Source organism: Acanthochromis polyacanthus, chromosome 5 (assembly GCF_021347895.1).
Source record: "Acanthochromis polyacanthus isolate Apoly-LR-REF ecotype Palm Island chromosome 5, KAUST_Apoly_ChrSc, whole genome shotgun sequence".
Lineage (NCBI taxonomy): Eukaryota > Metazoa > Chordata > Actinopteri > Pomacentridae > Acanthochromis > Acanthochromis polyacanthus.
Genome location: NC_067117.1, coordinates 20,308,794 through 20,333,954, shown reverse-complemented (window position 1 = coordinate 20,333,954; position 25,161 = coordinate 20,308,794). Strand labels below are relative to the sequence as shown.

The window sequence follows — 25,161 nt, the reverse complement described above, 5'->3', positions numbered from 1 at the left end:
TAAAGGTTCCCTGATGGTTGGCTTATGTAGAACTTTACAAGAAAGTTGTACTTTGTTGTAAACAAACAGGAACCTCCAGGGAATGTTCCCTAAAAGTTCGTCAATCATTGTTTTTTGTAGAACTTTACAAGACATTTGCTATTTGTTTTTCAAGAAACAGGAAACATCAGGGAACCTACAGGGAATGTTTTCTAAAGGTTTCCTGATTGTTGGCTTTTGTTGAATTTTTTGCGACAAAAAAAATGCATCTTGTTTTAAACACCCCACAAAACTCAAACCTTCAGTGAACATTCAGTGAACATTCACTAATCGTTGTAAACAAACAGAAACCTTCAGGGAATGTTCCTTGAAGCTGCCCTGATGGTTGGCATTTGTAGAACTTTACAAGAAAGTTGCCATTTGTTGTAAACAAACAGGAACTTCCAGGGAATCTTCAGAGAATACTTCCAAAAGGTTCCCTGATGGTTGAGTTTTGTAGAATTGTTTGCAATAAGGAAGTTGCTGTTTGTTTTAAACACACCCCAGAAAACTGAATCCTTCAGTGAATGTTTAACTTTCCCTAAAGGTTGTAAAGAAACAGGAACTTTTAGGAAGTGTTCCCTAAAAGTTCCTTGATTGTTTTGTAGGATTTTTAAAATAAAGTTGCAGTTTGTTGTACACAAACAGGAACCTTCAAGGATCATTCCCCAAAGGTGTCCCAATGGTTGACATTTGTAGAAATTTACAAGAAAATTGTAGCTTGTTGTAAAAAAACAAAACAGGAACCTTCAGGAAACCCATGGGGAACTCCAGAGGACGTTTCTCAATGGTTCTCTGATGGTTGGCTTTTGTGAAATTTTACAATTGCAGTTTGTTGTAAACACAGCCCAGAAAACAGAAACCTACAGGGAACCACAGGGAATGTTCCTTGCAGGTTTCTGCTTTCTGGGGGTAGACATTCACTCAGTCCTACAAGCCCTAAAATACAGGACATCTAATTCTAAAGTCATAGAATGTTATTTTGCAAACATAGGCATATATTTCAGGGAGATGCATAATGTCCTCCTCCATATTTAAAGCATTTGACCCCTGTAATAAAAACATGAAAGAAACAAGGAACTGGTTTAACAGTTACCCATGGACACACAATATTTTAGGGGTTGAACAGTTAGAAATTTCTTTCAGCACTAATATAAATTATTTGTTTCAACAGAGACTGATAACCAATATTTTTCAAAGAATATACATTTGGAATAAAATCTTGCGGTGAAAATTTACAAAAAGCCTTGTGATGCTGTTGTATATTGATTACTTATATAAGATTAAAAGAGAACTTTTCAGACTATTACTAATTACATGTAACCAGGCAGACATGGCTGTGGTTGGGGGCATTTCCTGAGGCCACAAGGCAGTGACTACTGATAGAAAGATTTGGCCGCATCAGAAACTAATTTATTAAAAATTTACACCATCATTTGAAAAAATGCTGAATATAGGCTGCAATCTCTACAACAATGCCTCCTATTTAGTAGGATATTTTTCCTAGCATATCAAATTTGTCAAAGTGGTGCAAAAACCTTGTCCTTGAAATATCTATGAGCTATTTAAGTCCAGAGGGTTATAAATTAGTCAAAATGACATGAAAAGGTGCTGCCTGAACACTTACAGTGGTTTACTACTTCCCCAAACAAAGGTCACAAAGGAGGACAGAAGAGTAAATATGTGTTGAATAAGCTTATTCGAGGAGAAAAGTTGATCTACAAGAAAATAAATATTTGAGAGCAAACCAGAGTGCTTTTGAGTTATACTGCATGAACTACATTTCATTATATCTTAAATTGCCACCTGCGGTGCCTGAATTTTTCTTTACATAAATGGCCATAGGCGTTGATTTAAAGAGGAATGCATGGGAAAGGTCCCGCTTAGTATTTAGAACATGTGCATTTGTCTCCCCAATAAAAACATGAAAGAATTAAAAGTCTACCATTTACTCACTGTGTTAGAATTTCATGTCTTCCTTTAAAGACAGTAATACCACAAAGTGATGCAGAAAAGATGAAAATTGTTATATTTCACTCTGAAAAGGCATATAAAGTAACACCAAATGTTAATATTCCCCTTTATTTGTTTAATTTGAATAGATTTTCTTCTGTGGTTAATAAATACATTCAAGATATATTCTACCTATGCTATATGACTGCAAACTCACACATCACACAAGGAACTAAATGACCTAAGAAGTTAAGCTCTGAGAAGCCTTTTTTTGCTGAGACTTCACTTGTGTGTTGTTTCCTGCTCTGAGTCAACGCAAATTACCGTTGTAGAGGACCAGGTGTTATGCAAATGCAGTGATGGGCAGTTCCTGCTGTGAAGAAGCCCCAGGTAGCCTCAGCTCTGTCCATAAAGCAGTGAGAGCTGCATGGATCCTTATTGCTTTCCACTCTCAGTAAAGTGCCTTTTCATCTCAGTCAGAACCTGTTTATCCAGTCCATTGAGCAGCAAACTGCAGTCAAGTCAGACACAACGAGAGACAACTTCCTGTCCAAATTTTCACAGCTTCACTTCAGTAGATATATTTCTTTTACATCCTCAGCTGTATGTAAACCTTACAGATAGGCCCAGCCTTTCACTGTAGTGCTCACTTTGTATGAACCACTATAAACCAGCACAAGTTTTATTCCTAGACTTTGCACCGTGGAGCTCATTTTCATATTTGATACATTCAGTCACAGTGGCTGAACAAAAGTGGAATGCTAAAAAACAAGCAACGCAAACTAAACAGAGGAGCATCCAAAGAATCAAAGAGACATAATTTACTTCCCTTTTAAATTATTAGCAAATTTTCAGTGTAACGTCCTCTTCAGAAACTGAGAAACTTTGTGTCCAAGCAAGATTTTTAAATTCGGGCGTTAGCTACCTTGAGAGTGAACTGTTTTACATCTGTTACTGAACTATTCAAAATGCTGTTGCCACAATACTGACAAACACCAAGAAGAGAGATCACATTACTCCAATTCTTAGTTATCTGCTCTTGCTTCCTGGTCAATATAGAACTGAATTTAAGATCCTAATTATTGCCAAAAAAAAGTCTCTGAAAGGTCAGGGATTAAAATATATCAGATATGTGGTTGTTGAAGCCTGGAAGGTCTCTCAGGTCTGGTCATTATGTTGACCAAGTTCCCCTTGAAACTTAGATTTGCCCCAAATTTATATTAAAAAGCTCGAGACATTTTTTCTCCCTTACTGCTTTTGATTTTTCAGCTTTATTAAAGTAGATTTTTTAAAAATCCTTTTCTGCTGTTTTAGTCGATCAGTTTTAATTATTCTGTGAAATTTGTACTGTTTTGGATTTTTTTAAAAAAATCTAATTACTTTAATTTTATCCTGCAGTATTGAGTATTTTATATTTTTCAAGTTTAGTTTTCTTCCCTTTGCTTGTAAAATACTTTGAAAAACCGCTGCGTGTAAGATGTTTTCTACAAATTGCATTAACTATATTTTATTTATAAATGCTATATGGTTGGCGAAAGACATTTTTGCTGCAAAACAGTGAACCAAATACTGCAGTTATCTTTAATATCACTTTTGAACACTTTACAGACTGACTTCAAGCTCCATTTATTTATTTCTATTTGAATTTGTTTAATTTCTATGTTTTAATTATCTTGTCTTGGTTTTTATTCATTGATTGATTTTTGTTTTTATATATTTAGTTTTTAGTTTACATTTACATACCTGTAAGCATAATTTGATAACATGCTGAGTATTTCTGCATGTGTTGCTTTATTTTGACAGGATTGGACGTCTTCCCTTGTGTTTGTTTGTGCGTCTTTAGGCGGGCGGAGGGAGTGTCTGCTGGGCTCAGGAGCAGCCTGACGTCTTGTTGGTGTGAATGACTTAAAAGAAACAGTCTGACAACAGCTCAGCAGGCGAGGCGATCACGGAAAGCTGTGGAGCAGTTTTTCTTTCGGAACTTCTTCCCGCTTCCATCCTCCCTCCACCTGTATGACTGCGTGAAGACGAAAGGTAGAAAAACAAACTTTGTACACGTTGATTTGGTAATGATGGGAAATGTGAAGTTTCGCAGCAGGTGCACACTCCGTATTACTGTGTTGTAAGCCCGAATATCCGCATACAACGTCTCCAGTTTGGTTCACACGAAAAGTTATATTAATTTATCCTCCTTTGTCCACTTTCAGAGGCTGGTTCAACGACTTGGAGTTCATTGTTGACGCGTTTGTTAGTAACTTATTAACAAAACGAAATGAAACATACAGATAGAAAAATGTTCATTCAACTGTCTAATGTCATTTTTATCGCGATGTTTGGTCGTTTGAGACATAATTACCCAAACTAAGGGCTTGTCTCGCAGCATCACTCAAAGCAGGAGAACTAAATGACCAAAACCTAAACATCCAAATCGAAAGGCAGCCAGTGTAACGCTAGCCTTGGCAGGGAAACAGGCTCTAAAAGCAAACAAAGATAAAGAGAAGCCTGCAAGCAAAGTGCTACTGCACACACACACACACACAAAAATGATTCTCACTGACTCCTGCCACCCATGAAATCCATTAAACAAGCAATCCTTGTCCATCTGCTGCAGCTTTATCCGCGGGACAGTGTTTGTTTCTTAGGAATTTAGAGGATGGAACAACCAGGACACATCATTTAACCTCACTGGGAGGTGTGCACAGCTTTGATCCCATTACACAATTTCATGCACGCCCAGGGCTGATGTGTGTTTAAGCAATGTAGTAAAATAACAACAACATGCAAAAAAGTAAAAAAAAAAAAAAAAAAAAAGGAAAGTAAATGTGCATACTGACTGTTGTTTGGAATCAAAACAGTCCATGCAAGCCAGCTGCAGATTGATAACATGACAGTGCTGATGCTATGAGTGTAGCACAGTATCAGTCTGCTGGGCGTGGAGTTACCGGTTTGGGCAAAACTCTTACAGGCCAAACGAGATACATGCCGCGTACAATGCCTGTGGTATTCAGTGTGTCCGATTAGGAAACACAACTGTTACTTTTTTTCACATGGTTTACAAATTGGCTCTTCTTTTGGTGAAAGACATTTTTATAGGCCCAGGTTGATCTTATGACAGTTTCAAGATGGTTGTAGTTTGTTTATACTTCAGTGGTTTCGGTTCGGGGGGAGATCTGGTGAGACTTTGTCATTTCTGTAGATCGTGTTGCAGGTACGTGTGATGACTCATCAGGCCCGTCTCTGACAAAGCCTCCCACCTGCCTGTTTTCAGTCCTATTTGAGCAGTTTTTCCTCCTAAGTGCAGTGTGAAGTGACAGCACTGAAGGGCAGCTCACTTCCACTGTCGGTTTTGGTTTTTCTAACGATAGAACCCTTCACATCTGTAAATGTTATCATGCAGACTTATCTGTATCACATTAATCTTCTTAATATTGCCTTGAGTAAAGAAACTGAGACTAGCAGGAAGACCTTTTGGAGTTTCTGTTGTTTATTCAGTGTCATTGAGTACTTTCTCTTCACCCTTGCCGTAGTAATGCACTTTTAAAAAATCTCGACTAACCAGACTTGTCCAGTCTTCCTTGTGACAACGTAACCAACTGGCTTAGTCCCAGCTGAGAGTGATAATGTTTTACTAATGTAAATATGTGTCTTGTTGTATTTAAACAGGTCTTCTTCTTCTCTGCTCTTTTCTTTCAGCGACTCACCTATGGAGGGCACCGTTCAGGCTTCTCAGACTGGAGGCGCCTCAAAACCCAAGCCAGGTCTGGCCCCCAAACCTCGGCTCACTCCCAAGCCCTTCTCTCTGCAGAAGAACACCGCCATTCGCTCCATTCATGCTCCAAAGACAGTCCCCGCTGTGTCGAAGTCAAAACCGGACCAGACAGGAAAATTAGAGGCCACAGGTGTCCCCAAACCAACTTTGACCAGCCCTGCTCAAAAACCGCCTCAACCAGCTTCCACCTCACTCCCCAAACCAAGCTCTGTAAGCGTTCCGACCAAAACTCGACCAGAAACAACCAAAACAAATGAAGCAAGCCTCCATGAAGAGGGCACTCAAAAATCTGATCCAGTCTCACAAACCACTCCATCCAAGGAGACTCCCAAATCTGAGCCAATCCAGAAAGACGATGTCATCCAAGCGAACCACAAAGAATCTCTAGATATTGTAGCTAAATCAGCTTCCACCTCAGAACCCAAACCAAGCTCTGTAAGTGTGCCCATCAAAACTCAACCAGAAACAAACAAAACAAGTGAAGCAGGCCTCCACAAAGATGGTACTCTTGATTCTAGTGCAGAAAAATCTGATCCAGTTCCACAAATCACTCCACCCAAGCAGGCAACCAAATCTCAGCCAGTCCAGACAGACGGCGTCCAAACGAACCACGAAGCATCTGCAGATATTGCAACTCGCTCAGAGCAGAAAGATGGAAAACATAAAGAAGAAACTCAATTATCTGTTGTCCAGAAGGTTGAGGAGTCAGGCAGTGATGGTTCCTCCGCAGCCAGCCCAGTATTTCGAAAGGGCAGCACGAGGAAACGTCTCTCCATGGAGCTTACCTCAAAGTTTGAATTAGGTGGTCTGTCTCTGCCCCCTCAACCTACTAAAGCCATCTCTACAAGCAACACCAAAGATCAGTCAAAAAAGTCACAACCAGAGCCGAGCAAGGCAACACCAGAGCCGGTAAACAGAGAGAGTGATGACGCAGAAAAAACAGAGGAATACCATGGAGGAGAAAGTATAAAACGCAGAATCAGTCTTCTGTTTGACTCGTCTTCGAGGCCGGAGGTCATGACGAAGAGAGAGGAGCCAGAAATAATAAACGGTGCAGGAGGTGTGAAGGAACGAATCAAAAACTGGGCCGTAGAATCAAGTTCTGAGGGCCCAAAGACAGAGAAGAAGCCTCAGGTTGCACCCCGAACTCGCTCCAAGAGGTGAGTTCATCTGTTGTGTTTGGTGATAAGACCAGACATGAATCAAAAGAGAGGAGCATTAACTTGCAAGTGCAATGAAGCAAGAGATTTATTTAAAGTTGTAGCATATTGTGATTGGCTGATATAGGCGATTTTTCTTTTCTATTCATTTTTGACCAATCTTTGTGTGTGTTTAATGTTGTTTTTACCAATCCTTTAATGTGAATTTAGATTATGTGTTCTTTCCTCTCATATATTTTTGTACAGGCGTGCTAATTTTTTTCTTAACTGGAGCTGGGATTTGAAAATATAATCAGACATATATTATTTGAACCCAAGTGTCTTTAGGATTTCTAGGTTGCAATTGCCATTTGGGACACCATGTTTGCAGAAAAGAAGATTCTTGTAATGTTTTGTGTGGCAGCTTCCAGTTTCTGTTGTGAAGAGTGCAAGTCTAGAGCTGTTGAGGCAGGAAAGTTTCAAGCATCATCTTTTTTCCTTTCATGTTTGATGTATCTGGACAGCATGGGTGTGGTAAATGAACATTGCTGCTTGTTATATCAATATTGTGGCCAGATTTCTGTCCTTAAATAACTGAGGTTAGATAAGAGCGCAAACTAGGCCACCGACGAATGTGTGAATATAGAGATTAGATGTACAAGTTACTGCACGAGTGCACGCACAGAAAAATGAAGGATCAATTCACCTATGTCTTTCTGTTGCCTCACTTGCAGGAAGTTTGGATGACATTCAGATGTTAAACTGCTAGATTTCTGCTGCTATTCCAACTAGTCACAGTGTTGACAGTTTAACAGCAATGTATCTTTGAGAAAATCAGCGTCTTTGCTGTTTTGGAGAAAGTTTTCACTGTCAGTCGTTTTCATTGGACCTACTACTGTGTGTACTGAAGATACAAGGTCAAGTATGAAAACTGTTAACTGTGTGTAAATGAAGTTAAAACATCCAAATGACTATTTACTAAAGAGATCGTTTTTTTAAAAAAATGCTAATTGGATAGAAAACTGACCTTTTAAAGAAATAATTAAGCATATTTGTTTAATTTATTTTCTTTCTGGCTCGTGGATCAGATTGATTCATGTTTATGTCTGTATGCTGCAAATGATGATATGTTATGTGCTGGAATATTACTGGAGACTCCAAGAAGTCATTAATCTGATGAGAAAATATTTTTTGAACATAACTCTTTGTAAACTTGTAGCTGGTCTGCATTACATTTATGTCACAAAGATATGAAGTGTTGCTCAGTGAAGCTTCCAAGGTGCTGCTCTGCTAGGTGTTTCCCCCCACATTCAGCCTTTGTGCTAAGCTATGCTAGCATTAACTGCAGGCTGTTGCTTTGTATTAAGTCGTGCAAACAGGCTGGTATCCATCTCCCGATACAAGCTGTCAAACTCTTAACACTCTGTGATCAGATTTGCTTGGGTGTGTTGAGACATGCCTAAGCACTGCAATGAATCTGTAAACATTTTTTAAAGCAAGCATCATCATTAAACTCTTGTTTTTCACAATGAATGATTGATATCTCTTCTGCAGCTCTGAGCCTGCAGCTGCTCCAACAGCACAGGAAACCCCAAAAATCCCAACTGAACGTCCTGCAGCAGAGACATCAGCTTCTCAGCCTGTGGATCCGATTTCAAAGGTGTCACCTGCTGAACAACCAACAGAGACCCCACTGGAAATATCAAAAGACACTCCGAGTGAAGATAAATCACTGGAAAGCACAACAGAGACACCAAAAGAGCAAAGCAAATCACCAGAAGGTGATGTCCAGCCACGAAGTTGTATCCCATCTACGACCAACACTGCCAACGATGAGGGTGACTCAGCAGCAAGTGAAAGCGGCGAACCTGCACTAAAGAGGAACAACGTCAAACGTCGCTCTGTTCACTTTGGTATCGTGGAGAGAGATGATGGCGGGCCTCCACTCATCCTGGGCTCAGCGTCTGAATCCAGTTCAGAAGAAGAAGAAGAGGCTCAGGGGGATGAAATTGATGAGGAAGTCCCCGTTTCAGTGCCTGTCTATAAAAGAGCCGGAATTCTTCAGAGGAAGGATGATGAGATCCAAAAAGAAGAAGAAGAGGAAAGATTGAAACATCTGGAATTTGAGAAAAGGCGAAGAGCAGAAGAGCATGAGCAGGCAAAGCTTCAGTTAGAAGAAGAGCAGAAACGGGAAGAAGAAGAGAGGGAGAAAGAAAAAGTGAGACAGAGGGAAGAGGAGAAACAAAGGGAGGCGCTGTTGCAGGAGGAGATGGAGAAACGGAGAAAGGAGGAATGGGAGAGAGAACGGTTAGAAGAAGAGGAAAGAGAAAAGAAGAGAATGAGAGAAGAACAGATGGAAAGGGAAAAGCAGATGGCGGCGATGTTACAGAGACAGAGAGAGGAGGAAAGAGAGAGGGCAAAGCAGGAGGAAGAAAGACTTAAACAAGAGCAGGAAGAGAAGGAAAAAGAGAGACTGAAGGAAGAGAAGAGGAAAGAGGAGAGATTGAGGGAGGAAAGAGAAAGACAGAGGCTAAGAGAAGAGGAGGAGAGACTGATTCACAAACAAGAAGAGTACAGATTGGAGAGGAAACTGATGGAGGAGGAAATGAATCTAGAGAAACAAAGAGAGGAGGAGTGGGAGAAAGAATGGCTGAAGAAGACAGAGAGGTTGAATGGAGATGAAAGAAGTAAGGAGAGAGAGAAAGAGGAGGAGAGGATGAGGGAAAGGCAGAGACAGGAGGAAGAGGACAGAAAAAGAAGGGAGCTTGAGAGGAAAATGCAGCAGGAACAGGAGGAAGAAATGGAGAGAATGAGGCAAGTGGAAAAACAGAAAGAGGAGGAGAGAGCGAGGGAAAGACAGAGACAGGAGGAAGAAGAGAGAAAAAGAAGGGAGCTTGAGAGGAAAATGCAGCAGGAACAAGAGGAAGAGATGGAGAGAATGAGGCAAATGGAAAAACAGAAAGAGGAGGAGAGAGCGAGGGAAAGACAGAAAGAGGAGAGGGAGAAAGAAAGATTAAGAGAGGAGGCGGTGGAAAGGGAGAAGCGATGGAGGCTGGAAGAAGAGGAGAGGATGAGGGAAAGACAGAGACAGGAGGAAGAGGACAGAAAAAGACGGGAGCTTGAGAGGAAAATGCAGCAGGAACAAGAGGAAGAGATGGAGAGAATGAGGCAAATGGAAAAACAGAAAGAGGAGGAGAGAGCGAGGGAAAGACAGAGACAGGAGGAAGAAGAGAGAAAAAGAAGAGAGCTGCAGGAACAAGAGGAAGAGATGGAGAGAATGAGGCAAATAGAAAAAGAAAGAGTGGAGGAGCTGGAGAGGAGGATGCGAGAGGAACTGGAAAGAAAGCAAGCAGATGAACTCAAAGAACAGCTTAGAGTAGAGGAGGAGAGAAGAAGAGAAGAACCTGAGTTGGCCAGCAGGGAGCAAGAGTTGGCAGCAAACAAAGAAGAGCAAAGTTTAATCAGTTTTGATGATGATTTGGTTCAGAAGTCAGAAGCACCGCAGTCCCCCTCAACAAAATTCTATGAGCCTTCAGAGAGTGTCCTAGATGTTGTTTATGATGACTTCTCAGTGAAAAAGCCTCAAATCGATGTGGACTTTGATGATTTTTCAGTCAAACCGAGGAAAAGGGCCTTTGAGGCGAAACCAGAAACTACTACCTATAGATGGGCAGTTGATCTCATGGATGAAGAGGAGGAGGAGGAGGAAGAGGAGGAGGAGGAAGAGGAGGAGGAGGAAGAGGATAATGTCACATCTCAGGAATACAACATATCAGAGCAGGTGGACAAACCAGACAGCCCCGAACCCACACCGACTCAGGAGGAGGCAGAGGAAGAACAGGCGGAGGTGGAGGAGGTGAAGCAGAGACCAGAGGAGGAAGAGGTGGAAGCTGAGGAGGAGAAAGAGAAGCCAGAGGAGGAAGAGCTCATCTCTGTGGAGGAGGAAGAAGAGGAGGAGACGGAGAGGGAGGAAGAAGACCACCAGCAGGAGGTAAAAGGCTTGACTTGTATTTGCTGTCATACTTAGTTTTCTACGAAGTTTTCTTTTCCGATCGTCGCCGTGGTTACATGAACAGGTTAATTGTTCAATTATGCAGAAAGGGTGAGGTTAGGAACAGAGGCAGGAGTGTACATGTAAATGTATTAATTTCACCGCTGAATCACACCAGCCTGGCAGCACACACACCTCACCTGCCCCAACACATTGCCATTCCTGTAACACAAGGAAAATATCCTGTCCTACTTGCTTCTGCATGATTAAGTCACAGCTTAAGAACTTGTGACTGTGTGCATGGTATGTGTTCATGTGTACTTTATTACTCACATGGTTTGTATGCAGTTTAGAAAAGCATGGATTTTGATTTTAGTCATTTCCAGGCTTGGATAAGTATGAGGAAATAACTTTAATCTTTATTAAAAAGTTTTAAGCTTAATCTTAAAAGTAAGGAGAGTGTTTGCCTCTCAAACTCCTAAATATTACAGTAAGATGTTTGTGTCCAGGCTATTTTCCCTGTTATTTTTTATTGGAAAATGTAAAATTCTGAATTTCTAACTATATATGAGTCATTCAAGTGGAATGTTTTTCACCTCATTTTGAGCAAACAGCCGACAAGTTCACCTTTGAACTGGACCAAATCTAGACATTGAACAACAAATCATTTGGAATTGCATACATCCATTGCATCACAGATAACCAAATGCTCTGTTTTTCTGAACATTTGTTAAGTTTCTTTAGTAGCACTGATGTAGTTTTCAGAGAAGTAAACTTACAATCTTTTCTGCGTCAGAAAACACACATTTATGGCTACATTTGTCACCATTTCCATGGGCAGTAAATAAACAAGACTACACTTTTGAAATGATTTAGCATTGAAGTGCTATTAATAATTCTTAGGGCAGAGATGTCGTTGGTGTTGCTTGTTGCAGTACTTAGAGATACGATATTCTGGAAGTTATTTGGCAACAAAAGTTGAATTGTAAAACCATTAATTTACATAATAAACATTTTGACTGTTGTACTTAAATGTGAGATATGAGCTTAAAAAAATATCAAGACATCTGGAAGTGACTCTGAAAAAGTATGGAATTGTGAAAATGGAAAAAAATGTGGTGGCATTTATCTCAAACGGTGTCAGAAAGTAGGCACCCGGCTACTTTTTTGGTGACAAAAAACAAGTCGACATGATGCAGTAGTTTTGATTATAATGAGGGTGAAGAAAATGATTTTAAATCAATCTAAAAAGCAATGCCAAAGAAGAAGACTTGGTATTACATGTAAAGGAGAGATGGATTATTTCACATTTTCACCTTGAATGGGTCATGTCTAACTGCTAATGGTGAGGCTTTCCATACTGAAATGTTACCTCACAAGTGCTTCTGGTTGTGCAATGTATCGCAAAGCCACGTCAGCAAGTTTTGCCTGATATGTTTTGGATTTGATGTCGTGTCGTCACCTTGAATTTTCCAACACTGTAGTGAACTACTTGAACATAAAGTCACCTGCTAAGGCTCCATCAGCAGAACTGTTAAATGCAGCATGTGAATGTGATGTATCCCGAGAATGCGGCAGTGTGGCTTTGAGCTTCCACATGTTAAGAAGATTGTGATTTGAAAGAGGTTTTGCTAAAATGTTGGAATCAAAGTCTGTCTCTGAGGCATGTGTAGACAGGTTTCTAGTATTATGGCTGGGTCATATGATGATATACCACGAGACTTGACCATCACAGATTTTGTCATATCATTTCTTTTAACATCTCTTGTTCTAGTAGTACATTGTAAACAATTTTGCACATCGATAACTGCGACTCGGTGATAGTAAAACGAAGTGTTATGAAGTACTCTGATTTGTCAGCTTTCCAGAGGGATAGTTCATCTTTTTCAGTAAAATGTTTATTTACTGTTTAGCAGAGAGTACGAAAAGAAATTTGACATGATTGCTGAATCAGCAACAAATGAGGAAGCCCGATTATGTTCACAACAAACTACACCACAAACCAGCACCATAACAGTTCAGCAAATAACAAGCTATATCTTGTTTGGACAGAGAGTGCTGGAAGATGGCAGAAGATTCGTATTTGGCATGACAGTTGAATTGATCTTCTAATCTAACTTTCAGCATGAAAGCAAGTGAATATTTTCTCTGTGCATCTTTGTCAAAACCTTCATGTCTGTTTTTTTCCCCCATTATTAGCGTCTCAGTTGGTTTAAAAATAATGTACTATATTGAGATTATTTGAAATAAACGATAAATAATAGTTTATTTTAACGATTTAACGATATATATGCATTGTATAACTTAAAACAAAAGGCTCATCATGTTAGGCTGTTTTATGTTCAACCATCTTTATGTAATTTGCCATCAATATTTGTTTTATTCTAAGTCTAAAGCTGGGGTGTCAGTAGTTTAGCATGAAGCTGGAGACCTACTGAATGCTGAAGACTCTGACTATTAATTATTAAAGCAGTGCAGATTATCTCATATTATAAAATACAAGAAACTTACAGTGTATTTTCTGATTGAGAGAATTTGCAACCCATTGAAGTTCTGATGCAGTCAACAAACCGTGTCTGAACTAACAACTGGGTGGATCCACAAATACATGTCACCACTACACAGTGTTGTGCCAATCAGCTGGGTGGAGTATAATAGTCAGCTATGTTTAATTTTTCGTGGCCTGAGCTTTGTTAGCCTTATGGTGTGTAATAGATAGCATACCAAAGTGAAGATTGCATCCTAAAATATAAAATAAACCACTTGTTTGGGCATGCAACAAGGTTGTTTTTAGTGATATTATGTCTCTGTCTGCTGTATATGTGCCTTAACAAACAAACCACAACAGATAAAACCTAGAAATGTACTTTGAGGAGGCGCTGTACAAAATTATATGTGTGCTGTAAAGACTTTGTTGCTTTGTTTGTCTCGTCTGTGAGAGCTAATCCTTATCTTCTCCTCTGGGTGGCGCTGCTGCTCTTAGAACTCACACTTCCTTATTCGACACCACAGAAACCATCAAGTTTATCTCATGCAGAAGCACCTTACACTCCCATGATAAGATCACATTTACTCTAAGCAGCAGAGTTTTATGAATGAAATGTTTTGTTCCCATGTTGCAAGAAAACCAGCAGAGTGGCAGAGAGAAGCTTTACATTTTGACAGGGCAGAGGGAAGAATATGTTTACTGAGCAAACACAAGGTCTGCAGCCGACCGTGCCCCCTCATTCAGACTACTGACTTAAAGACAGACAGATGGATGGATCTTCTAGTAAGGAAGGCCCTCTTGGTGTTATGTGGTCAGCATGGCCTCATTTGGATCTCCAGCATGTCAGAATGACCATACATGGTGCCCCTATCTGCTCTCATTTTCTCTCTCTGAATCTGTCCACCCTGTTTTCAGAGAATGAGCCCATCACCGCCCCCCCCCCTCCCACCCACCCACCCACCCACCCACACACACACACACACACACACACACACACACACACACACACACACACACACACACACACACACACACACACACACACACACACACACACTCTTTCCAGCACACATGCACACAAAAGAGGATGGGCTAGTCCACAGACAAGAAAGTTCACATGTCTGCTGTCCATTCTTTCATCCAGTCATCCCAGTTGCTCCAATGTTCTCTCAGCCATCCACAAGTCTTCCTGTTTTCTGTTCCCTCTGCCTCTCTCGCCTCACAAAGACCTGGTTCATTCACTGGCTGCATTTACCTACGGGAAGAGAGCAGTGGAGGGAGGTACAGAAAGCACCTTGGCCCAGCCTGCCGCACCTTCCTTCCTTCCCTCGGGATTTTCCACATCCGAGCACAGACCTTCGCTTTGTTTTGACGTGCTTTGAAACCACTCAGGTCGACAGGAGATAAAGGGGTGATCTGCCTTCTTGTACTTTGGCATTGGATGTTTGGAGTGGCAGATATTTCCCATGCTGTTTTTTTTCCCCCCTCTTCTTGTAAACTGGGATGTAGCAAGCAAGCAAACAAGCTTGACTGTGGCAGAACAAGCTTTAGCCAAAGAGAGAAAGAGGCTGCATGAAGAGGTAAATCTTCAAATTTAAACTTCATCAGTCTTGTCTTGGTTCCAAAGTTGGAATGAAGAGGAGTTTTTGATGCAGACTTCTGCCCATTTAAATGAATGATAATGCGATGATGATAAGACCTGTCTTTGGGATGCTGCTGTTTGGGATGTCACGTCCATCGTAGTTCATGCTGCAGTGGAATAGTGCCGTCACAGTGCAAACACATGGCCGGCCGGACTATTTGCTTCTTTACTGAGAGCAAATAATTGACTGTTCCAGGAAGTTTGTGTGAGCTGAACCATAAAAATATGTCGAAAGAAGAAGGATCCTGCCCAAATGAAAGATGGACTATATCTTGTTTTGTATGACATCAGAACCCTTTCATCTGTGCTGCCTGTAACTTCTGCTGGCCTAAAATGATGACCAAACGGCAGATGACAGACCCAGCTTTGTGACTCACCCACAAAATCCCTTCATCTCTAACAAAGCTGAACCTCAGTTTCTCCGGTGACCCAGTTCCCATGGTGACCCGAGCGTCAGGACGAGCAGCTGTGTGAGCTTTTCAACCATGCAGTACTTGGGAGGGAAACTGTCGGCCGCCCAGCTGCAGGTGGCAGGTTGGGTGGGCAGCGTGCGACGGTCCTTGCATGGGGCTCTGGAGCTGGTGTGGGGCCCCTCGGAGGAGAAGCAGGACGAGGAAGAGGATGATCAAGAAGAAGAGGAAGAAAGTGGAGGAGGACGATTTCAGAGAGCCATGTCACCGCTGCGTAGCTTCGCCAGACGAAGCAGGAGATCTCTGCGTCGCTTCTCCGTGAGGAGTCGGCAGACTGTGCAGAGGAGAACCACGGAAACCTGCTCTGTAAGAACAGATATTAGCATACGACAACTAAATACTGTGAAATGTTCTGCACTCCACATACTCAGGTCAAATCTAATTATTAGACAGACGCTGCATTGACAGTCTGTTTGCGTTTATGTGCGATACAATGATGAATGAACATAGCAGCTTTTGAGGCCTGGGCTCTTCAAAGTAACACCCAACTGAGGCATTTTTAACTGGTTTGCTGCAAAACTCCTTGGATTCCATGCATCTAATTTCCTAGTCCAACACTTCCACATGTGTTAGCAGATAAGTATGCAAATCTAAATAGGGAGTGCAGCTGACAGTGGCAGTTTGTTTCAGGAAGGGCGGAGTTATCTGATAAAGTTGTCTGAATGTAGTGTTTTATCAGTGTACATGCATGCCCTTTCCCTCTCTGTCTGTGGTGTGTGTCAGAGATAAAGCAGAGGAAAATAACAAAGTATAACACACATTCGGGTTTGTTCGACACTGGCTCTGTGCCTCTGCCCACAAAATGTGCTTCTGCTTTATGCTCAACCTACTCGCTGTCTCACTTCATGCTCATTATTTGCATTTTTTCCACTATATTTCATGACATAAGTGCCCATTACATCAGAGTATAGCCTTTCATTTTACAGAAAATTTGAAAAATTTGAGCAACGAAAAGTCTATTATAGTCTTTGTATTTGTGAAATGTGCACATTATGGCTGCAGCTTGCACACGAGTGTAAATGTGTGTGTCTATGCATGTGGGTGTGCAGGAGACTCAGAGGCCAAAAGGGAGAAAAGAACCTGTAGCCTATCTCCACTCCTAATGTAATAATCTATGCTGATTCAGCTGATGCTTTGTTGACAGCTATCCTGCATCAGAGACTTATACAGTCTCGGTTAGTTGTGCTTGTGGCGCCTTTAGGATGTTTTCCTCTCCACTTAAGCGTAAACAAGCTCTCTAACACATTCCATTGACGGACAAAAATCTGATGCAGGTAAACTGTAATGAAGCAGACTCTGTCCTAACTTGTACAGCACATCCTCCACCTTTACAAGCACATACTGTCCTGGCACACACAGAAGTCTACTTTTCAGCTTATATGGTAGGTATGTCGAGGCTGGTATAAAAGTTCTTGCCTTAAATGTTCAGTTGTTACCAGTAGAATAAGCAGTCTGCAAGCATGCATGCTCCAATAGAGTTTCCACAGTCTATATGAATCTCTGTGCATGTTTTGATTAAAGCAGCACTAACATGTATTTTATACTTACAGTCACTAAAAGTTAAAAAGGCTACTCAAAAACCTTGATTCCACCCAAATCACCCATAGCCTTTAGTTCAGTATTTCCAGAAACTGAACTAAAGGCTCCTTTAAATCTTTGTTATTTGTGTTTCCAACACAGTCTAAAGTCCTGTGAATATTAGGAAAATTAGTCAGCTGATCATAAAGGGACAACTGTTTTACTACGTTGTTTTTTCATGTGACAGCGCAAAACGATGTTATCCTAATGTTATTAAAATTTCAAGATAGATCGGTGCCTCCGATTCACACTGGTTCTGGTAGCACTATGTTTTTGCATTGTAGCTCACTGAACAAAAACTAAATCATTTTTTTTTGCCATAGCAGGCTTGTTTTTAAAATGTTGTTGTAAAATGCAGAGAGAAACACTACAATACTTGACCAGTTGGCAAGTCCCATCGTGAATTTTCTTCATGTTTTATAAAGAACTGTCCCCCAAGCATTTGAGGGGTTGAAACCATCTCCCTGGTACTTTATTTAAACTGTGGTTTCTACAGTGGAAATACAGGTAGAGGAAATAGTTCTCTTCAGTTTTAGAAAGGATTTAACAAGTTTAAGCTTATTGTTTTAGTTTTATTTCCAGTCTCATTGCATCATCTTTGTTTTGAGCTGCAACAGCTATTTTAGTTAAAAAAAAAACACAAAACAAAACAAAAAAGCCTGCTTGGCCGCTATAGACATAAATACATTTATCAACCACCACATTTAAGCCAATCCAAGTCTACAGGTGTGTTCCACCTTTACAGTTCTGACCCATCAAGGCCTGAACTCTACAAGACCTCTGATGGTGTCCTGCACCAAGATGTTAGCTTCAGATTCTTTAAGTCCTGGAAGTTGCGAGGTGGAGCCTCCATGGAGTTATCCAGCAGATCCCAAAGATGCTAGATAGGATTGAAAGCTGGGAATTTGGGCGGCCTAGACAGCACCTTGAACTCTTCGTGCTGTTCTTCAAATCATTCCTAAATAATTTTGCTGTGTGGCACAATACATGATCCTGCTAAAAGAGATTTCTGTCAGCAGGGATGCTGTTACCATGAAGGAATATGTGTGGTCTGCAAGAATGCTTATTTAGGTGATACGAATCAACTTAGCATCTACATAACTGCAGGGATCCAAGAGCATCACACTGCCTTTGTTGGCCTGCCTTCTTTCCGTAGTGCATCCCCCTGCCATCTCTTCTCCAGGTAGATAATGCATGCTCTACCGTCCACATGATGTCAAAGAACATGTGATTCATAAGACCAGGCCACCTTCCTCCATTGCTTTTGTTCTGATCTGGGTTTCTGTCATACTATTAAGGTTTTGAGCAGTTTCTGCTACACTAGCTCCTGTGTGGGATGTGACCACACATGGCAGCCTTTCCTCCCAAGTGTATTATTGAGCTTTGGGCCCACATGAACCTGCTGCTGGTTCGCTGCTTGTCCTTCCGTGGACCACTTTTGGTATCCGCTGCACAACGGGACTCCTACAAGACCTGGTGTTTTGGAGATGCTCTCACCCAATTGTGTAGCAATCAAAATGTTACCCTTGTCAAAGTTACTCACATGCTTCCAACACATCTACTTCAAGAAATGACTGTTCACTTGCTACCTAAAAAATCCCATCCTTTAACAGGTGCCACTGTAGCAAGATTATCATTGCTATTCACTACACTACATAGGATTTAAATGTTGCTGCTGATGGGTAAATTTGTCTCAAGAGTTGGTAGAGACCAAAACAGGCATCATAGGAAAATGATTATTGTATATATTTGTCAGTTTGCAACAAACACAACTCTTAAACATTGCTAATTTTGCTCTGTGTTTGCTGAGTGTGTGAATAGCTGGCTGACATCTAATATATCTCACGTGTTCAACTTGTTCTACCGCATTCAAGAGACATACTTTACTACTTTAAGACAAAAACATTTTCTTTCCAGTGTACTTGAAGAGAAGTTGTCATTTTTTGTGGCAGAGTGATGTTTGTAAAACACAGACTTTAGATCTGTTTCATGTCACTATGCAAATCATACTGAGATGCACTCGCCTATTGTCTCATTGATTGTTGCAAAAATGCATCTTTGCCAAACAGGAAATAGTTTTAAAATTAATTTAGTTTCTTTTTGAATTTGCAAGAAGGCGCCACGGTCCTATTGAACTTGTTTCATGGCACTTATCCAGGTTGTTTTCTCCTGACTAGATCCTTGCTTGTGTTGTATCTACTCTCAGATGTATGTCACTTTGGAAAAAGCATCTGCTAAATGAAATTGTAAGTGTAGAAATTGTAGCTATTTTAAATAGCAGAAAATGGATAGGACTAGATTTTAAAGTGGTGAAAAAAAAACAACAATAAAAACTATTTGAGCATAACTGGCGATTTCTGTGGTAAAGGTAGTGCAGATTCAGGAGGAATGGCAGTAGAATTGTATCAACTATCTCTCCATTAGGGCCAACTTTGTTTATTTCTCTGCATCTGAACGCAGACTGCGGTTATAGGAAAATCACTAGTAGCCTTTTCATTCATGCTGTGATGCTGCCAGATAACAGGAATTGTGCAAATGAAGCTGCTCTGTGAGTCTTGAGTTATAAATGGGCCCATGGGAGATGAGACGATGGCACGAGTGTTTATTTGAGTGTTGTGTTGTATCCAGGTGACAGTATCAGGCAACACAACACTGGGAAGTGCCTCTTGGTAAAATGTGAAGTGAGCTTAAAGGAATGTTTGTGAGGAAGTTGCACTGTGTGTGTGTGTGTGTGTGTGTGTGTGTGTGTGTGTGTGTGTGTGTGTGTGCACCCATGCATTCCAGCATGTGGGCGTGACAACGACAGTGTGTTTGGTGTGTCTGTGTGTCGGCATATAGGTGTGTGTGCGTGCATGCACATGCTCCTGGTGTTTATTGAGGACAGCCCAGTCTCTGTGACCAGCTCATTAAAAGACGCATGCTTGGCTGGTCCTTCGTCCTCTCTCCCTCTGTAGTTAGTGATCTTGGCTCAGCACACAGTCCATTTTCTCCCTGTCTCAGCTCCACAATATGAAGTTCTAATATGCTGATTTGCAAATCAAAGGCAAACATATCCTTCATGATAAAGCACCTAATCCAAAACAGTATAGATTTGATTTAGACATTGGGGTTGGATTTAGCAAATATGTCTGAAAATATAAAAAGCTTCATTTTATTTTACTCTGTTGCATGTTTTTCTTTTTCTTTTCTAGTTTAAATGAACTTTGGTGTCCACTTCACAGGTGCAAGTTAACAGTTTCTCCATAACTGATGACCACAAAGACACTGATGCTTTGATAAGCAGTGAACCAGACCTGCAGGATAGAGTCTGTGAGCTACCATCTGAAACCGGCAGGTAGGAAAGAGATTGCATTACAGAACAAACCCTGTTGTAACTTTAACATTTGCCTCATCTACTCTAATATTCGCAGACGGGACTGGACAGGTTTAAGTGTCATCTTGTCATTCTGATGAAGGAGTGGCTTCAGACTGAAGTGATTTGATTAAGACTGTGCACACCTGAAAAATAGAAGCCCTATAGCTATCTGAGACTGAAGTCCTAAAGTAAGTAGCCTGGGGGTGTGAGTTGGAGGGCCAGATTTAGCCGTTTTATCAGTGAGGCATGCTGTGTAACCAATAATAAAACACATGCTTGCAAAACTGTAGTAAATTTCTTTTTCTTGCTGCAATTTTTGTTGACCAAATATGTGGTTCAGATGCCAAACTAAATCATCCAACTTAATAAAACATGCAATTTAGAGACATAAATCCTGTGGAAGTATAACCAAGTGCAGCTGCACAGTAAAATGTGCCATTAAGTATTTGCAAAACTTGAGCTCCCTGTGCCCCCTTGTGGTTAACAGAACACAACACAAAAAAATTAACTGAACCAAAAGCTGAACTGAACTCCACCTGTGACACATGATTCTAAGTAACTTTCATTGTATTCAGTTCGAAGCTTGTTCCTGACCGAGTCCCTGACGTCTCCCCTGAAGATGTTGATACCACTGATTTGCACAAAGAGCCAGAGTTTGCTCCGTTCCCTGAGGTTGGTCACTTTTTGTTTCTCAGTTTTTCTCCTCTAAAATAATTACAGTTAATGTCTGAGTCATCTCCTATAAAGTTAACACACAATGTGCTTGTTACTTGCTAATGTAAACTTGCCCGGGAAAACCACTGTTCTTGTATCTGCATTTTAACATTGCGACACTGTGTTAACACACACAGGTAAATGCGGTGTATTTGATTTATTGCTTGCTAGATTCAGTTTGTGTGTCTCTGCACAGAACTCCACTCCTCTCCTTGACACCAGCGCACAGAGATCCAGGGCAGACCTGGGTAAGAGGCGAATCCGATCGCGTCCGTCACGCTCGGTCCGCACAGGGATGGCACAGACGGAAGGACTCGACTGGAGAGCTCATGACTCCACAGGTTATAACACTGTCTGTAGTGTTATCTAATCTACACTACCATTCAAAAGTTTGGGATCACTTCTTTTAAAAGAAAAGCTTTTTTTTCCAATGAAGATAACATTGAATTAATCCGAAATACAGTCTAGACATTGTTAATGTGTTAAATGACTATTCTAGCTGGAAACAGATAATTTTTAATGAAATATGTACATAGAGGTACAGAGGAACATTTCCAGCAACCATCACTCCTGTGTTCTAATGCTACATTGTGTTAGCTAATGGCGTTGAAAGGCTAACTGATGATTAGAAAACCTTTGTGCAGTTATGTTAGCACATGAATAGAGGTGAGTTTTTATGGAAAACATGGAATAGCGTGGGTGACCCCAAACTTTTGAACGGTAGTGTATATGAAGAGCTGCTAATCAGTGATTCTTTTAGGTTCGATGATAAAAGCCATGTCTTGACCACACGCCTCCACTCCTAAAAGGACATCTGGCAATGTTGATTTATTGCATGTTTTGACTGATCTGCCACTTCTGTGTTTTTAGACCCAAAGGAGGCAACTTTGAAACAAAGGGAGTCTGATTCTGAGGAGGATCAGCCTCCACCGAAGACAGTCAGTTCTCTTCCTCCCGCTTCCCACAGAGTCCCTGTGTTTCCTGGTGTGAACCCTGCAGCTTTACTTGTAAGCTCTCTCAGCACTCAGCCTACATAACTTCATTGTGGGTAATATTACGCAAATGAGTGGCAGCAAGTAAAATGTACATGCTCGCTGTTTAAGGCTCGGCGTAAGAAACGAACAAGTGAAGGAGCAACTTTACCACATGAAGAAAAGGCCAGAGAGGAGAAAGAAATTCCAAATGAGGAAGCAGCACCCTCTCCCTCACAGCTCTCGCGCTCTCCTCGCTCTGCTGCACATCTCGCAGGGGCTGCACGGGTACTGCCACCCATAGGCGGCAAGGACGGAGGGTAAGAGCAGAGGCTGACAGCAAATATTATCAGGATCGTATAAATGCTGAGAACCACACCAGCGTTACTGACGTATTGACTCAATGTGTCGTTTAGCGCCATCTCGTCTCCCGCTTGGCTGAAAGAGTTGAAGTCTAAGAAGCGTATGAGTCAGCATGGTGGTGATTCTTAGTCAGGTGAGTAATTTCATATTATTTAAAAAGCAGCGACACTCATATTATAATTAAATTTTATAAAGTATCTTGCTGGACACATTTTTTCGGCTGAAATAATGGACAGTCAGAATCCTACTAATAAACGTCAACAGGAGATCAAACACTTATTGTTTTGGGCTTTTCTCTATCATACTGTTTTCACATAATCAGTGTAACAACATCACTCCACTCACTTTATTTGCATTTTAATAACATAAATTTTTTTTAATGCATTCTCTTTCTTTTTTGGCCTTTTTATCATTTTCTTCTGATTTTGCCAAACACACATTTTAAGTCTTTTCTCATTTAAATCAACCATATGGTCATTATATGCAAAAAAGCATCTTTTGGATGACTTCTATTTGAGCAGATTTTTGCTTGATAGGGATACATGCTATTAGATTTTTGCCAACATCTGATATGCTGATATTTTCCAGCACATTTTGGCCAATTGTCAGTGCCAATACAAGCACATAATTCATCCACCTAATTGCAGAGAATATTAGGTCTCTCGTGTAGTGAAATTACCATTTTATTACGCCAGCTCTGATGATGATGGCCCATTGGTAGATACAGACAAAAATACAATGCTTTTCATATAGCAAAAATGAGTGCGTAAAACATGCCATATTTGTTTATATATAACTTTTTAAAATATCACTGTAAACTTTTAGCTCGTCATTGTTCTTTTTGTGTCGATATTATATTTTAAGGCGAGCTTGCAGAGTATTAACAGACTGAACAGAATGAGCAGTAGGTGAACATTAAGCATGAAAGTTTTGACATTTGGCTTCTGCAATGCATTACTGTAATATTGTAGAAGTGGAGGCATTATTCAAAAGGACAGATTTTCATGTGTCATAAATGAATGGGTAAAATTTTCTGGCATTACTGTCAGGAACATTCAGATTATTTAATTTCAGCTGGTGACAGCAAAGACAAAAACAGGAAGCAGGCCATTATCCCTGCAACATTTTCTCCACCTTCAGCGTACCAGAATGCACTTTACTCTGCTTGGTGCACTTTTACTCGCCTGTGAAAGTGCAACTCACAGCCATATTTTGCTCCTAAAATTTTAGGCACATGCTAAAAAGGAATGCACTCAAAGTAGTGCAGACTACTTATAAACATATCCAGCAAATGTCATGCTATAAAAGCTAAATATATGACAGGAATGAGATGTGGGTTGAAACTTACATTTGAGCTCATCTTTTGTTGCCTTTAGGAGACACTGTGCTGCTGCTGTTCAGCCGGAACCAGTCCACTTCTGCTGCTGCTCCTGCTGCTGACAGACACCTTGACGTGATTGCTGCATTCTGCGCTTCGAGTGCCTTATTTTGGACCTTTGCTGAGAATTCAGGCTTCTGCTAAACACAGAGGCAATCAAGAACTTTTTACAGCTTGTAAATGAAATATGGTGCCAAGGCTGTGTGCCCAGACTGTGATGTGTCAATGCCAAGTACATGTTTTTTCAGCTGTTGTATTGAGGCTCAGTGGGATGCCAGTGGACTTCAGAGCAAAGCCATGGACTGTCTTATTGTTTCAGTGTATCTGTCACACATTGACAAGGACTGATGACAGGAAGCCTTCAGCAGGGAATCTACATTCATACACATGTATTTATATACTTGTGAGGACACTCATTAATATAAAATATTCATTTGCTCCTTATTCTAACTCTCATACATCACAACTTAATATCTAACCCCTGATTTAAATCTCGTAAAACCCTAGACCTTAAGATAACCCTCTAAGAACCCTGAATAGACAACCAAAACCCCCACAGTGGTTTTAAACTTAAATGTGTCCACATAAGTATAGAAAGACATGTATAAGCATGCAGATATGTACATAAATACTGAGTATAAAAATGTGTGTTTAGTTTAAATTGTACAAATGTCTTTTACATATTATAACCAATCACAAATCGTCTCAAGTAAAGCTTCAAGCACTTTAAGAGAAATTATAACAGATTACCGTCCATACAATACATTCGAGCAATAGAATAATCCATTATGTCAAGAGATGATTTTTTTTTTGTCTAGTTTATCTTTAAAAAAGATTCCTCAGGACTTAAATAAGTACTACCTGATTTTACTAATACACTCATTAGCTGGTTGGAAAATCAACAGCAAGATGAGATATTTGGGTTGTAAAAATGGAATCCAGATGTTCGGTTTGTACATTTTTTAATTCTAGAAAAATGCAGTAATCTGTTCCAGATTCTTTTATGTGTCTTTTTAATGTGCACAAATGACTGTCATGAATTCTGTAATCATTTATGATCAACATACTGTATGTTAAGAGGAAATTGAGGGAATTTTATTAAAACTTTTTTTCTATGAAATGAAGTTGGGTGTTTGTTTTTGAAAGTGGAGCATGGAGAAATTTTTTGTTTCACATTTGTGTTTTTACAATCTTTTCTGCTTCCGCCATACTTTTTTGTCAACTTAAATGTAATTAATATTCTGAATTATATATATATTTTTTTAAATTGGCACACAAGAAAGCAGAAACTTGGATGCAAATTTTTGGATGGTGGATAAATAGAAAGGTAAA

General features: G+C 40.4%; 1 protein-coding gene across 2 annotated transcripts; it reads left to right on the top strand.

Annotated features, from left to right (window-relative positions):
- The first annotated feature begins 3,821 nt into the window (after window positions 1–3,821).
- On the top strand, window positions 3,822–24,949 carry LOC110955197 (trichohyalin-like). 2 transcript variants are annotated; one of them, XM_051948624.1, is made up of 10 exons: window positions 3,822–4,005; window positions 5,665–6,900; window positions 8,434–10,870; window positions 20,270–20,382; window positions 20,979–21,075; window positions 21,314–21,458; window positions 21,988–22,124; window positions 22,221–22,408; window positions 22,505–22,584; window positions 23,828–24,949. In XM_051948624.1, exons 2-9 carry the CDS (start codon window positions 5,675–5,677, stop codon window positions 22,578–22,580), a joined length of 4,419 nt encoding a protein of 1,472 aa, XP_051804584.1. In that variant the 5' UTR covers window positions 3,822–4,005; window positions 5,665–5,674; the 3' UTR covers window positions 22,581–22,584; window positions 23,828–24,949. The 2 variants fall into 2 exon arrangements, with proteins under 2 accessions (XP_051804584.1, XP_022055785.2); XM_022200093.2 differs by lacking the exons at window positions 3,822–4,005; window positions 5,665–6,900; window positions 8,434–10,870 and adding an exon at window positions 14,501–15,776.
- Window positions 24,950–25,161: the final 212 nt, after the last annotated feature.